This window comes from Candidozyma pseudohaemuli, assembly GCF_003013735.1.
Source record: "Candidozyma pseudohaemuli strain B12108 chromosome Unknown scaffold00004, whole genome shotgun sequence".
In the NCBI taxonomy this organism is placed as follows: domain Eukaryota; kingdom Fungi; phylum Ascomycota; class Pichiomycetes; order Serinales; family Metschnikowiaceae; genus Candidozyma; species Candidozyma pseudohaemuli.
Genome location: NW_020194438.1, coordinates 394,414 through 409,478, shown reverse-complemented (window position 1 = coordinate 409,478; position 15,065 = coordinate 394,414). Strand labels below are relative to the sequence as shown.

The 15,065-nt window shown below is 47.8% G+C and overlaps 5 protein-coding genes across 5 annotated transcripts; 2 read left to right on the top strand and 3 right to left on the bottom strand.

The window, feature by feature from the left end:
- Positions 1–816: 816 nt before the first annotated feature.
- On the bottom strand, positions 817–3,630 carry C7M61_002284 (uncharacterized protein; the record flags this gene model as incomplete). The annotated part of the gene is made up of 2 exons (XM_024857664.1): positions 817–1,090; positions 3,458–3,630. The coding sequence occupies 2 exons, from the start codon at positions 3,628–3,630 to the stop codon at positions 817–819; spliced, it is 447 nt and encodes a 148-aa protein (XP_024714163.1).
- Positions 3,631–8,012: 4,382 nt separating this feature from the next.
- PDK2 (protein kinase) lies at positions 8,013–9,536 on the top strand (the record flags this gene model as incomplete). The annotated part of the gene is made up of 1 exon (XM_024857663.1): positions 8,013–9,536. The coding sequence occupies one exon, from the start codon at positions 8,013–8,015 to the stop codon at positions 9,534–9,536; it is 1,524 nt and encodes a 507-aa protein (XP_024714162.1).
- Positions 9,537–11,165: 1,629 nt separating this feature from the next.
- On the top strand, positions 11,166–12,434 carry PEX13 (peroxin; the record flags this gene model as incomplete). The annotated part of the gene is made up of 1 exon (XM_024857662.1): positions 11,166–12,434. One exon carries the CDS (start codon positions 11,166–11,168, stop codon positions 12,432–12,434), a length of 1,269 nt encoding a protein of 422 aa, XP_024714161.1.
- Positions 12,435–12,800: 366 nt separating this feature from the next.
- Positions 12,801–13,358, bottom strand: C7M61_002281 (uncharacterized protein; the record flags this gene model as incomplete). Its single annotated transcript, XM_024857661.1, has 1 exon — positions 12,801–13,358. One exon carries the CDS (start codon positions 13,356–13,358, stop codon positions 12,801–12,803), a length of 558 nt encoding a protein of 185 aa, XP_024714160.1.
- Positions 13,359–13,482: 124 nt separating this feature from the next.
- C7M61_002280 (uncharacterized protein) lies at positions 13,483–14,535 on the bottom strand (the record flags this gene model as incomplete). The annotated part of the gene is made up of 1 exon (XM_024857660.1): positions 13,483–14,535. The coding sequence occupies one exon, from the start codon at positions 14,533–14,535 to the stop codon at positions 13,483–13,485; it is 1,053 nt and encodes a 350-aa protein (XP_024714159.1).
- Between the last annotated feature and the right edge of the window lie 530 nt (positions 14,536–15,065).

Here is a 15,065-nt window from a genome sequence, read left to right as displayed (position 1 = left end):
CACTTTTTCACTTGCTAGTACAGCCGAGGGCGACAATGCTGTAGCGCTAATCATGAATAATCCCACCCATACGCCCGTAACACCCCTTTTTCAATTTGTCATCTTTAACCTTGTTTGCCCCTTTTTCGTTAATTTTTGCTTCATTTTCACCAATTCCTCAAGGCCTGAGCGCAATTCCAAAAAACCCACCCATAACCGCCGTACAGACCGTTTGACGCTTAGATAGCCGGCCTTGTAGCCCCGAAGATTTCGCCAAGAGACCCTGTTCAGCCGGGCCTGAAGCACCGAACTACGAAGAAAAAAAATCAACAGGAGAACAATCAGAAAAATGACGATTTTCAAAAATTGCCGAATTGAAAAATCGAGAAAATGCAATGTTTCATTTTTCACTTTTCAGCAAAGAGCCACACGACTCCCTGGCGATGCCACGGAGCCAGAGCTTGGATGCATCTTTTCTTCTCTGTTTTGAAAAAACCCGTAAAGCATATTTCCACAAAGCCAGCCTTTCCAGGGGATCCGGGGGTTAACCTCCGCGGGAGGCTGATTATCCGAGCACATGCCAAAGTTGATCCGGCGGAAAAACAGAAACATTGAAGGCCCGAAAATTGGTATTTTTTTGAAAGACGTTTTGAAATTCTGCTACAATCTTTAATTCTATCAAGTACTTGCTTGGGGGCACCACTAGGGTGGTTTTGGTGGGGTGAGGTTGCTCATCCGGTTGACCGAGCCGGTCGCCCGAGCCCACCCTCTACAATCAACAAACTGTCTCTATGGTATCGTAATTCATCCTATGTATAATAATAATAATGCTAAAGCTTATGCCTTGTTCACTGGACCAGCAGTGAAGACATCCTCAGAGGAAAACACAGTGGGCTCGAATGGAGCCTCGTTCTGGTGCTTCACCTCCTCGCTAGCAAAAACGTCATCGTTGGAAATCAAGTTCACGCCGTTGTCGTGCTCGTTCACATTGTTGAAGTTGATACATCTCTGTCTCGAAGAGAAGAATCTCAGCATCGGCTGCTGGGACTGGATCTGTGCTGGAACCCAACAGCGGGACACAGTTCTGAAGTTGGCAACTTTGAGGATCTGTCTGACCATTGCGTGTGATGTGTGATGAAGATAAAAGTGTTTGTAAAAGTGAAAATTGATGAGGATGAAAAACGGGGGGGAAGGCCTGCTTATATATGCTACCCCGGATTCCGAGGATGCGAGCGTCCGGAGCGCCGCCGGACTTTCGGGAGCCTGAGTCACAGGAGAACGGCGTCCTGCATATAGGCGGCTAATTTCAATAGCCACAAGCGTCGATTATCCAGTGGATGCGCGGGCCCGGTGATTCATGGCATCATCAGGCGGTGCAATGTGCAGGACGCAAGCGAGTCACTGTCTTCTGACAGCCGCTTGTCCCTCCGTCCGTCCGGCCACTGGTGGTTACGGCCCCCAGGCGTCCGCAAGGCCCCAAAAGAATAAAAATCCCTTAATTAAACTTATGTATTATGGTTTATCAAAAAAACCAATTGTTAGGCATTGGGGCCACCCCTGGGAATTGCGCTTTGGCGATAGCACCCGTGGGCTTATCGCACGGATCCAGACCAGACTGGATTGTGGCTTTCGGCCCCTATCCTTTTTTTTTTTTTTTTCTGACTTTTCCACTTTGGCTTATCGTTGCTGTGGCACTGCTGCCGTGAGCAATTTGACGTTGGTCTGTGCACACGGGAGTTAACGTCCATGCACCTGCCAAGGTTATCAGATTCGGCACTTGATTTCCACCGGAAGTATAACGCCATGGAGGGTTGGTGGTTATTGGATGCCGATTTGTGGATAAAATTGTAGGATAAGAAAATTGGAAGAATTGGGGGAGTCACTTGCCGAGAGTCAGTTTGTGAAACGCCGTGCCAGGCTGAACTGGTACCTGCTTCACGCTAGGCATGAGAAAACAGCAGGTGACACAAAGCTGGAGCGGAAAAGGTGGATGAGGCAGCCGTCCATGGCCAATCGGAAAATATATCGACCGGAAGAATTTCGGCTATTGAGGTTACGGCGGTTGGAGTTGACAAAAAGGTGGTGCTACGGATGGCTTAATCCTGGGAGTTCGTGGGATTTCCAGGATTTGGGGGTTTCCTAAATTTCCAGGATCCCTGGATTTTTGAAATTCAGACTTTTCTAAATTCTGGAAAACGGTGGTGATGAATGGTCCAGGGGGTTCTAGGAAATCCATGGCATTCCTTTAATTCAATATAATGTTACACATCGTCAATCGATACCACAACACTACAACTCAATGGCATCCGAAACCACAAACAAGATACAACCACAGCCAGATCAAATTCATTCAGATCAAATTCCTTCCAACTAGATCAGCATTCCAACAACTCCACAATCTGCCATTCTAGAAACCTCCACCATCTCATCCCCTCCATCGATCCCTACTCCTCCACTTCCTCTAAAGGCATCCACCCTCTCTACCTCCACTACAGTCCATTCTACAGTCCATTCTTCGAAATTCTACAGACCATTCTTCAAAAATCCACCTCTAATGCTCCCTCCTCTCCACTTTTCCCCATCCTCTCCCGGCGATTCACGGATTCCCTGTCATTCCACCAAAACCCCCTGAACCACCTCAACCCTGGATCGAACCTCCTGACGTTCCCCCCCAATTCCACCAGATTCCCCCCAATTCTCCGAGATCTGATTGCAAAAAGTGAATTTTAGACGGTACCCCGGACCGCGGATGCCTGTGAAATTTTCTCGGTATCGCCAAAGTCACACCATGCACTGGAGCCGCAACACACTTGTGGGTTTTGTAGCCAATCGGCGCTGCGGGAGGGAGGTTTGGGAGATTCTGGAAATTGTAGATTGGGAGGGATTCTGGAGAGTGTGCTCGTGTGAGGTGGCTCGGACGAACGGATCTCGTGCAAGCGGCTGCAAAATAGGCTGATGGTGGTGGATCTTCAAACAAATAAGGTTTACTTGAAGCGGATTTGTGGTGGGTTTTTTCATCCATGCCATTGAGCAGTGGTCGTTTGTATGGATCCATAATTGATCATCACAGAGAGTCAATTCCGATGGTAATGGTCAATTTGACTTCCATGATTTTTCAAGTATTGAGGCTGAATTTTCATGACGTTAGACCAGTATTGATGAATTTGAGAGACAAGGTAAGGATGCCGTTAGATGGACAAGATCACCTCTCATTCATATTCTTTATCCCAATCACAACACTCGAAACTGCTCAATTAGGTTATCGTTTATTCTTCTTTGCATTTACACCTTCTCTGACTTGGCTGTTGTCTGCTTCACGAACTCTTGATGATTACTTCAGCCTACGACATTTCAGATCATATTCCTTGTATTCTTCACTAATCCATCCTCTGAGCTAGACTTCTCTTCATTAATCAACGTTCAATATATAACTGCCATCAATGCAAGAAGACATACGAAAAGCTTGGTTTTTCCAAACGTCACCTTCACTCCATCATTGAAAAAAGCCTCAGCGGCAGCAAAACCACAATTGTATCCCTCAAAAGGGTCAGATTCGGTGACATTCAAAATGGGATCTAGATCTCCACACTTCATGGAGTTGCCGATTTCCATCAAACTTTCTTTAGCCATCACTGCATTCTCTGAAGTCATATTTAAAGTACAGAAGCATTATCAGCAAACACACTTTTATATATGCAGCGGATTGGCCATCAAGTAAAGATGTTAAACACGCGCCTTTGTATGACTAAAGGAGTTGACTTCGTCTTGCAATAGTAAGCGCCTCATACAAGAATGACTGTTCTGCCAAGTGAGTGGTATACACGGCGTATTCTGCGTGCCACGCAAGGCAACAATACTTTCAAGGCATTTAGTTTGATCTAGTTGTAGCCAACCGAAACTCTGAAAGAAGTGTGAGCTTAACCAGATACTGGTTACTGTGTGGTTGGGTTAGCATGTTATTGAAATCTCTTCTCTTTTCTTCACAGGCTATTAGTTGAAGAGTGTGCTAGTGATATCCTTATCGCATAAGCGGACATCATTCTTAAGGTGCCAAGTAAAAGATTCATTTGCCGGATTTCAAGCGTGTGACGGTGGTTTATAATGTTTTCACAAAAGTTCCGCTATTCTTAGTGAGAGACTGAGAATATCATTGTAACAAACAATAATAGGCTTTATGCTGGTACAGGCTGGATGGTAGTGGATCTTCAATCAAACAAGGTTTACTTGAGACGGATTCGTGGTGGGTTTTTTCATCCATGCCATTGAGCTGTGGTCGTTTGTTTGGATACATGAAAGGGATTTGAGCGTCACAGAAAGATACTATGGCCATGGTCTATCTGAACTTCCATGATCTTGTAAGTATTGAGGTTGAATCTCAAAGGTTCCTATGAAGTTAGAGCAGTGTTGATAAATGTGAGAGACTCTACAAGGTTGGGATGTCGTTAGAAGGACTAGAAGAACCTCTTCCACGTTCTTTCATCCCTCATCACAACACTCGAAACTGCTCAATTAGGTTATCATTAATTCTTCTTTTGACTACCACCTTCTCTGAATTGGTGACCATGGCTGCTGTCTGCTTTACGAACTCTTGACAATTACACAATCAGCCAGATCATATTTCTTGTATTACTCACTAATCCATTCTCTTAGCTAGACTTCTCTTCATTAATCAACGTTCAATATATAACTGCCATCAAGGCAAGAAGACATACGAAGAGCTTGGTCTTTCCGAACGTCACCTTCACTCCATCATTGAAAAAAGCCTCAGCGGCAGCAAAACCACAATTGTACCCCTCGAAAACGTCAGATTCAGTGACGTTCAGAATGGGATCTAGATGTCCACACTTTATGGAGGTGATTACAAACTCCTCAGTTTCTTTAGCCACCGCCGCTTGTTCTGTGGTCATCGTGCAAAGTATAGAAAATCAAGAGCCGGATCAAGCTTATATATACTGCGGCGGGCTGAATTTGATTTCGATGCCGCTTGATGAGTATGATACATTGTGCCGCAGAATGAAGAGATACTCAGATTGCCAAGCAGTGTATTGGGCTTTGTAGTGTAAAGAGCGTGCCACACGGCCCTTCAAAGACATTCATGTGTACTTTTTGCCAAGTGATTTGAAAAAATTGAAAGCCGTTCGTCGAGATAGTGGGCTATCTTTCGCTGATCAACATTGAACTTCCTCAGAGTATGTCTACGATCAAGAGATTTGTCATTTGAGAATCGATCAGTTTGAAGAATTGACTTCTGGGATAGAATTGTTTAAACCTCGACTCATAAGTATCAAAACATGTAGAGAACAATGATGATTATGGACTTGCCAAGCCAGTCTAGGACGCCCTGATAAGAGCTTTTTACGAAATCAATGTGCCTGAGTAAATCAAGCCTAAGTAAGTTGAGTCGTATAGAATGAACAATTAAGTTGTCATTTCTAGAGTAAATTCACACTATTGAATGGACTGATGACGACAAGGTTTCCCCAATAACCTTCCTGCTCCTTTATAACACCCCCTTCAACAAAGACATAATGAGTATTGTTGCAATGATCAACGCTTCTCAAAATACACCAATGTCGACGACAGCCAATACCACCATGAAGCATAAAAGGTATTTGACCAAGCCAATCTTGACAATACCTCCTCCTGATTTCAACTTGGCCTGACCAGCTTCAAATCCACAATTGTACACATCCAACGCAGAAAAGTTTGACGAATTTTCGTAGAATGTTTCGTTGCCGCATTGCAATACAATGCCATCCAGCGTGTGGACTATTTGTCGACCCACAATGCCATTGAAGGAGTCAATTGAGGTCATATCTGGGGGTTTAAGCTGAATTTATGATTCTGACTCTGACGAGTTTTTATTTTCACCAATTGGCCTTTCTGAACCAGCGCTTGATAAGTAGATATACTCAATGATATCTATCAGTGCCACATTTCCGTCTTACTCCTGATAGGCTCCAATGAATGCCAAGTGATTTTAACGATGCATTTGAGTGTTTTTTTGAAGTGCCACACTATCTATCTGGGAAAGATAGCTGTGCATCGATGCGCCAAGCAAAAAAGGACAAAGGCTGCCATGCAAGAGGCCTCGCAAAGCCTAAGATTTGATGGCCTTATACGGCGAGGAGTAGTAGGTTTGATGCATTTGTTGACGTGCCTTACGACTAAGCGGACTGATAACACACAGTGGGGATTTGTGGTATGGATCGATGGGTTGCCAAATAGGGTAGATTTATTCCGCTCGTGGTGATATATCGGAAACGAATGGGAGGTTACCTTTTAAAGCCTGTTAGGCTGCTTGGTTAGTGAGAAGGTAATTGGTTCACAATTGCTTCACAAAATGGGAAAGTGGACGATGTGGATCTCAGAAGTAAGATTTCATAGATAACGCAAGTTCCTGCACTATCTACTGGGAGCCAATTGTAGATAAGTTGACAAGCAAGATCTCTTAAAATTATCTATACAGAAAGCCTAAATGCAATGATGTTTTTGCAGAAAGCCAATTAAAACATGTACATTGGACGTATTCCATCCCCATTTGAGTGCCACAAGATGAGTTCATGAGTTTAGCTCGAGGTGCATGATCTCATGGAGTCTTCCACTCGAAACTCAAAATCTCTCTGAATCCTTTGGATTCTTCGCCTAAGATTCCTTATTTCTTTATTCTCCTCTCGTGTAGATAACCAACTGTGTAAGAGCCTCACTGCCTGAGTATCGATTTGAGCTTTCCATCCCTCGACGATGGTCTTGGCGTATGGCTTCCCATTCCTATTTAAGGGTTTTAGTGTTTGTACATCATAACAGCGTATCAGTCCATTCGTCAGCAACGGTTTAGAGGCTCTACATGGCCTGTCCTTGGGTTGATCTTGCAAGTGTGGAATGGAGTGGTTGGTGTCAAAGGCGTTGAGTCAAGCTGTTGTTTCCAGACTGTTGAAGAACGACAAGGAATTGATCGAAGCCCCGTACTCATTACCGATCGATTATAGTGTCTGGAATACACTACATCAGAACATTATTACAGTTGAGGTATTGGATTTTATGGGATTTGAATTCCCTAAAGGCTCACCCGATGATAACTAGCCAGGCGTCATTGGCCTCATTCAACATCGAAGCTTTCAATTGAAACGATTACAATTATCCACTATCCCATCAAACCTGGGAATCACAACGAAAGCATATACCATAAGCAAGATCTAGTCTTACCTTCCAGAAATCCTTATCCCATTAATTGTCGCTACCTCTCAAAATCTCCAATATCCAAAAACCACCAATTGCCGTTCAACCACCTACCCTACAAACGTTCACCACTTCAAGCACAAACCTTATTCCAAAAACTCCGAGAGTTAAGCCCTCCGTCCCCTCCTTATCGTGGGTGCAAAAAGTGAAAAGTCACTGCTAGTGAGACCGCGGAAGCCTGTGAAAAATACCCAGTCAAAATCACACTATGCACCAGAACCGCGCCATACACTCGAGCAATTTGCAGCCAATCGGCACAGCGGGAGGAAACGCTGCTGACAGCAAGAAAATTGAAATTTAGAAGTTTTTGACTAGTGGAAGGCGGCGGCGTGAGGTGCCTCGGACGAACGGATGTCCCGAGAGACCTGTTTTTTCACTTTATGCCTTGGGTGGGGGAATCCCATGTAGACACCAGAAGGGGCTTTTTTTGATATAATGGGCCTTTATGAGAAGGCCCCTTCAGAAGCACTAAATTATCGATTATTCCACACTTGCTGACGAATCTAATTTATTGAAACCAGGTAAGCAACGGTGCATCTGCCGTAACTGCGCATTGAGTCACCACAAAAGAGCCCCAGCAAAACACACCCCAGCCCCCCTAAATGATTATATAAAATACCTCCAAACATACCCCCACCCTCCATCTTCCATCCCACCTTACCAGAATAAACTTTCGAGGGGCGTGGAAGGAGTGGGGAGCAATCCTTTCTCGAGGAGCTTGTCACGTGACCTGCACCCCGTGATCTCCGCAGCCCCGGTTTTCTGGGGTAACCTTCAAAATCAAAACCACCAACATGGGAACAGCCTGGGAACTCACCCAGGCGCTCAGGGAAAAGATATATCTCTATGCCAGCTATCCGCAGACGTCGATTCTGATCCGGCAGATGGTCCAGTTCGGTCCGTCGCCGCTGCCCGGATCCATCTTTCTTGCTTCTCAATTCATCGTGGAAGAACTCCCCATTCGTTTGGCCTTGAAGGTCAAGGATTTGGAAAACGCCCCCTTGGGACTCTCCAAGCAGCCATCCACCATCAAGGTCAAGAACTGGTACGCCCAGTCTTTTGAGGAACTCACGCTGCTTCCGAAACCAAAAGTCGACGACAAACTCAGGGAGCTTCTACAGTCCAACAACAACGGTCATGCCCGTCTGGTGGGCCAGGCTGGCGACACGTCAGAGATAAGTGAAACGCTGAACTTGGCGCAGCAGCAGCTGAACAACGTGGCCGTCAACAACGTCTTCTCCGACGACGGCATTGTCGTAAGACACCATCCACATTCGCTGACGGGCGCCCGGCTGACGAAGCTGAGGCTGGAGGCGCCTACGTTTGGCAAGACGTATTTCACTCCTTGTCCCATGAACATTGTGTGGCCGAAGGAGGTGTACGACTACAACAAGGCGGTGCACGATGCACTCAGCAAGATCAAGAAACGGCACGATGCCACGGTGGCCACGATGGCGCAGGGCGTGCTGGAGTGGAAAACAGAGCATAAGATTGTGAGTGTGAACCTGGCGATCCAGACGTTTTTGGACCGTTTCTACATGCTGAGAATAGGTATCCGTATGCTTATTGGGCAGCACATAGCGTTGAACATGCTGCAGCAGCTGCCGACAAAACAGAGGCTCAACACGCTTTTGAACGGCAGTAACGGGAACCAGGGCAACGCCAAAAACGGCAGAAACAACTACGTCGGTGTCATTTGCACCGACTGCAATGTTAAGGAAATCGCCGAGGATGCAGCCGAGACAGCCAAGTACATCTGTGAGGAGCACTACGGCCTCTTTGAGGCGCCCGAGATCCAGCTCATTGTGCCCCAGGACCTGATCAGTTTCATGTATGTTCCGGGCCATTTGATCCACATTTTGTTTGAGGTGCTCAAAAACTCTCTTAGAGCCACCATTGAATTCCACACGCCTCGGTTGAAGGAGCAGTTGTTGGCAGAGAATCCGAAAATGAAGGAGAGCGACATCGACCTCAACGACTTGAAGTTCCCGCCCACAAAGGTTATCATTAGTGAGGGCTACGAGGACATTGCCATCAAGATCTCTGACGAAGGTGGAGGTATTGCCCGTTCTGAAATCCCGTTGATCTGGACGTATTTGTACACCACCGTGGACAAGACGCCCGTGTTGGACTCGGACGGAAACAACCAGACTAGCTTCAGAGCACCCATGGCTGGTTTCGGCTACGGTTTGCCCATCTCCCGTTTGTACGCTCAGTACTTTGGCGGCGACTTGAAGTTGATCTCCATGGAGGGCTACGGTACCGATGTGTATATTCATTTGAACCGGTTGAGCAGCTCGCTGGAGCCTTTGCCATAGTCCTGCTTCATCCACAGCGCGAGTCGTCGTGGCATAGATTCAATAAAGAGAAGGATACAGATGTGTAGGAGGACGAGGTTTCCGAGTAGTTTTAGATAAAGCGGTTATTGATTGAACCGTATTGATTTGGAGTATCTAAGCACAGCTCTAGTGCTCTCAAAGGCATTGTAGCAGTGAATCCATTCACCATGAAGGTCCCAGGCTATTCGATATTTCCACTGATAATAACAATCACGAATACATTCACGAATATAATCACGAATACAATCACTGATCCCCACAATCAATCAACTTTCACGCCGCCTCGTGATGTCCCAACAACTCCATCATGCTCCGGAAAAACCTCACTCCTGCCCCGCCTTTTGCAGCCATCTATAAGGTGGGGCGCGTGGGGGACCGAGGAAGTGAGCCGCACGGCCTCCGAGGCAACAAGACCGTGCTAATTGTGCAAGTGTGACTAAGAATTATGTACCCCAGACCCACGGAGCTGGATGTTGGTCATTTGGGTGCAAAGCCTCCTTCGCGGGAGATTGTGGGTGGTTGGCAGTGACCTGGCAATGACCTCTCGGGGGTGAGTTTTAGCCCAACCAATAGGTATGATATTTTATTTTGCATCCGTAAGAGATAGCCTAATACTTATCGTTCGAGTGTCAAAATGGCCTTCCTTTCTCCATCCTGTGGTGTGTGACGTCACTTCCTTCGGACTTTATCCGATCACAGGCATTGTCTCAGGTATTGAAGGTGTCAAGAAGGGGATCCAGCAATGGCACTTATCCAAAGATATGGACTCAATTATAATTTATTGTGATAATTTTGATTCTTTGGAATTCTTACCAAATGTAAAGAGCTGTTTCTCAGTCAAGCTCAAAGTCATGGAGGACCATTAGTATTGGATGTTACTCTACCGAAGCTTTAATAGCAGTGATATATTATGAAGGTTTCTTGTCCACATTGATCTTAAGAGTTCTCGACTCCAACTCTGACCATCGCCTAAATCTCTTCTAATAGTATACCCACGTAGCATTAATAGCATCACACTAAAACACACTTCACACTCACGACATCCAAGCCCTTCACCTCCAACAACCATACCGAAATTCAGTCAAAACCACAAATCCCCAAAAACGCCAAACCTCGCCCAACCCCAAAAAAATCGGACTTCTGACCCATACTCCAGGGCTACAGTGCATCGGCTATTGAACACCGACTGCAGCTAACCAGACCGTAGGCCATCAACATCTCCACTACAAGTCCTCCGAAGGCACCGTTTTTCATCATCAGCCAACCAATTAAAGTTCCCTTCTCACTCAAATATAAGAACATCTTTCCTTTCTTCTCCTTCCTTCTTCCATACCTTATCTCCTCCGTCCACACCTACCTCGGTCTAAACTGACCGCGGAGATACACCCCCATATATCTCCACCACCCGGGACGTCCAAAACGCCAAAACACAAAAACCCATAACCAACCACCCAAAATCCACCAAATCTAAAAATCCCATAAATCCACCCCTACCTGCCTCCCCCAAAGCGCAAATATAAACGGGGTCCTCGACCCAGGCCACGTGACTACCCCACTGCGACATCAACAGTCACAGGAAAAAAAACCACCAACTAACCTTATCTATTCATGTCAGCCCCAAGAACTAAACCTTGGGAGGTCTCCCTGGGCACCCTGGCTGCGGCCGCGTCGGACCCTGTCTCGGCCGGATCCGTGACAGCTCCCAGCTCCGACCTTACTGCAGCTCAGGATATCCCTGACAGACCTTCGTCTTTAACGAACCCAACAGGTCTTGATTCCATGGCTTCTCTGGGCTACGGCTCCGGTATGGGCGCCTCCCGCTACGGCTCAGGCCTAGGGCTGTCGATGTACGGTTCAGGCTATGGCTCGTCGATGTATGGTGGCGGTGGTTTGGGCTCTTCCATGTACGGAGGTGGCCTAGGGTCATCCATGTACGGAGGCTACGGCGGCTATGGATCGTCCATGTACGGAGGGTACGGCGGCTACGGCTCTGGCTACGGCTCGGGCATGTACGGCTCAGGAATGGGCTACGGCAACGGCATGTATGGCCAAAACGGCATGAACGGGCCTGGCGCCATCGCTGAGGGAACACAGGCCACCTTCCAGCTTATAGAGTCGATCATCGGCGCCGTGGGCGGCTTTGCCCAGATGCTAGAGGCCACATACATGGCGACCCACTCGTCGTTCTTCACCATGATCTCGCTAGCGGAGCAGTTTGGCAACCTCAAGAACGCCTTGGGCTCGCTTTTGGGTATCTTTGCGCTCATCAAGTTTGCAAAGAAAATCTTTTACAAAATCACCGGCCGTGTCTACGACCACGGCATCTCCGCCAAGGAGTTCTCCAAGTTTGAGAACAAACAGAAGAAGTTGGAGGAGAACTTCAGAAGATCTCAGCTGGGCCAGAAGTCTTCCCGCATCTCCTTCAAGCCTTTGCTCTTGTTCTTGGCTGCCTCCATCGGTTTCCCCTACCTTCTCAGCAAGGCCATCCAAAAGCTCAACCAGCAAAACCAGCAAGCACAGCAGCGAAGACTCCAGGAACAAGGCATGGCTGCAGGTGGCCGTCAGCCACTCGACCCCGAGTCCTTGGAGTTCGCCAAGGCCTTGTACGAGTTCAACCCTGAAAACCCTAACATTGAAATCGAGCTCAAGCCCAAGGAGCTCGTCGCCATCTTGTCCAAATTGGACCCCTTGGGCAACGAGAGCAAGTGGTGGAAGGTCCGCCTGCGGTCCGGCAAGGTTGGCTACGTGCCACTGAACTACTTGAGCATCATTGAGCGGAGAACGCCTCCCAAGCGGGTAGAAGCGGCTCCCTCGCCCATGCCTGAGGCGGCAAAGTCAGACAAACTCGTAGACGAGTTTCAGAAGTTCCAGGCCTAGGCATACAGGATAAAATAGGTGAAGAAGGTGAAGACACGTTGAAAGGCCTCACAGAGGCTCGGGTAGTACATTCCGGGAATTGGCCCAGCGAATAGTGCAGTAATATTTATGAGGATTTGGAATATATTTTCAGTACGACAGATCCACGTAGCTTAGTAAATCGTTGATCTCATTGGCTTTAGGTATTTTTGCATTGAGCCAAGAAGTTCTTGGGTTGCCCTGTCAAATTCACTTGCAGCAAGCTAAAATCTCGATCATTCTACATCTTCAGATTGCAATTGCAATCCCTGGATCAAACAAATATGAATGCATTACTTTTACATAGCTCGTCAGCCCTGGATCAAACAAAGTATGAATGCATCACCTTTACACAGCGTCGTCAGGACGGTTCTGCTCAGACTCAACTTTAGCGCCCTTGTCTTGGAGGTTCTCGTAACCTGCGGTATTGGCATTGACCTTAGCCTTGGCCTGGGCCTCATCCTTGACGTCAGAGGCACGTTCCTTGGCCTCGGAAGCGGCCTCCTTAGCCTTGCCGGCAACACCCTCGGCCTTCTCGACGCCATCGGCCAAAACGTCACCAGTCTTCTGGTTCACCTTCGAGGCAGCACCCTTGAGATCGACGTCCTTGACGCTGTCAGCAGCCAGCTGGGTCTTCTCAATTCCGTCAGCCAAAACGTCACCAGTCTTCTGGTTGACCTTCTCGGCAGCCAGTTTGAGGTTCTCGCCAGTAGGGGCAACCTTCTCGGTGTTCTCGATGGTACCAGCCAAAAACTCACCGGTCTTCTTGTTGGCCTTTTCTAAAACGTCTTTGGCGGTGTCAACCACAGATTTTCTCGAGGCTAGCGAGACAGTAAAGGCACGAGAGGCCATGGTCTGTCTTGGGATAGCAGCAGTACGCGAGAGGTGGGTCAATTGACGAAACATGTTGATGATTAGTAAGAAAAGTTCATAAATCGAGGGGCCACGGCGCTTATAAATGGCAGCCCTGGCCCAGCAAGCAAGAGTTGCTAGCGGCTATAGGTCATCCGGTTGCTCTGCAACATGCACACTAGGTAAAGTCGCCAGGGGCCTGACTGATCATAAAGTCGCGGGACTTCAAGAAGCGAACAACAATATTTGGAACCCACCAGCCGAAAAGTCTACCTTCGCCGCCCGTGCGAGAGATAGGCACCAAGATGGTGCTGGTGACGGGTGCGTAGGCCTTGCTCTTGGTAGCCAGACCTGCGATGTCTGATTTCGCGGTGGCTGCAAAAACAGGCAACTGGCCAAATTTTAGATCCACCACCAGCTGCGCTGCACCTGCAACAATATCGCCCAAAGCGAGAACATTCTCGAAGCCTTTTACAACAAGGCGCTCGTCGGTCACTACAAACCCCTTTTCGTCCTTAACCTCGTCGGGTAAAAACTCCAGGCTCGGAGTGTAATGCGTGGTGTTCAACACCACATCAAAGGTACGCAGCAGGCCATCCTCAAACTCCACAGTGGACCCACCGGGCCCCGGCACAATGCGCTCGTACCGCACCTGGACCACCTCGACGCCCAAATTAGCAAGTTTCGCTTGCGCGCCGGGAAGGTTAAATCTGTCTAACGGCGCCAGGGCAGAGTACAATACAACTTTTTTGCCTAAATCATGGGCGATTTCTCCGGCGCACTCCACGCCCGTGGGACCAGCCCCTAAAATGCCCACCGTTTCGGCCTTTTTGATTTTGTCGCTCCACTCCCGAATGGCGCCAACAGCCTCCTGGGCCAGCCCATTCACCTTGAAGCCCAAATCGCCGCTGCGGGTGCCTGTGGCCACCACTAAATAGTCGTAGCTGAGGGTCTGTTCGGTTTCGCCACGAACGTCTACTTCGTTTTGGTCAAGACGGGCCGCCACCGCAGCAGCCTGGACGAATTTGGCACCGTGCTTGTCGGCGTACTCCTTCAACGAAAAGAGCGTCTTGTCAATGAGATCTGGCTGGACAAGGAGACGAGGAGCAGCACAGTTGTAGTACGCGTGGGACAGCGACAGTACGAGGGTGACATCAACACCTTCTTTGCGGAGGATCTTGGTGGCGTGGCAGCCTGCAAACAGGCCTCCAAGTACGATAACGTGGGGCATCAGTAGAAGGTGAGTAGTTGAAGTGGAGCGGATCTGGCGCGGTTATATACGCGCAGGTCTAGCGCCGCTCCGATCTGGAATAGGGATTGGTGGATTGTGTTGTATTTTTGTGATTGGGTGGTTTTTGGGAAAGGCTTTCGGTTCTATGGTTGTTTGTTTGTGGTTGGGTGGTGTTGGTTTGTTGTAGGGCCACCATGGATGGGTATATGCTGTTTAGGTGAGTCGGTGGATCTGTGGAATTGGATAAGTGTGGTGAAGAAAGCACAAAGAGTTAAATCACGGGTGGCAAAGAAAAGGCCTTTGTGTGTTTTGGTTGACTTTCGTGGCGTTGTAGGGTGTTCTTTAGTGGATCTTGTCAGACGTGTAACTGTCTTTGTAGTTCTGTGAGATGGTGCCATCTAACAATTCAATCATTTACAATCAAATCCAATGAATTCTCATACTGTGGATTGCTTGCTTGCTGGATTCGCCACCGTGGTTCTCGTTTGTGCTGTCGTGTGAGTTAAGTTGTTATCGATGGGTGAGGCGCA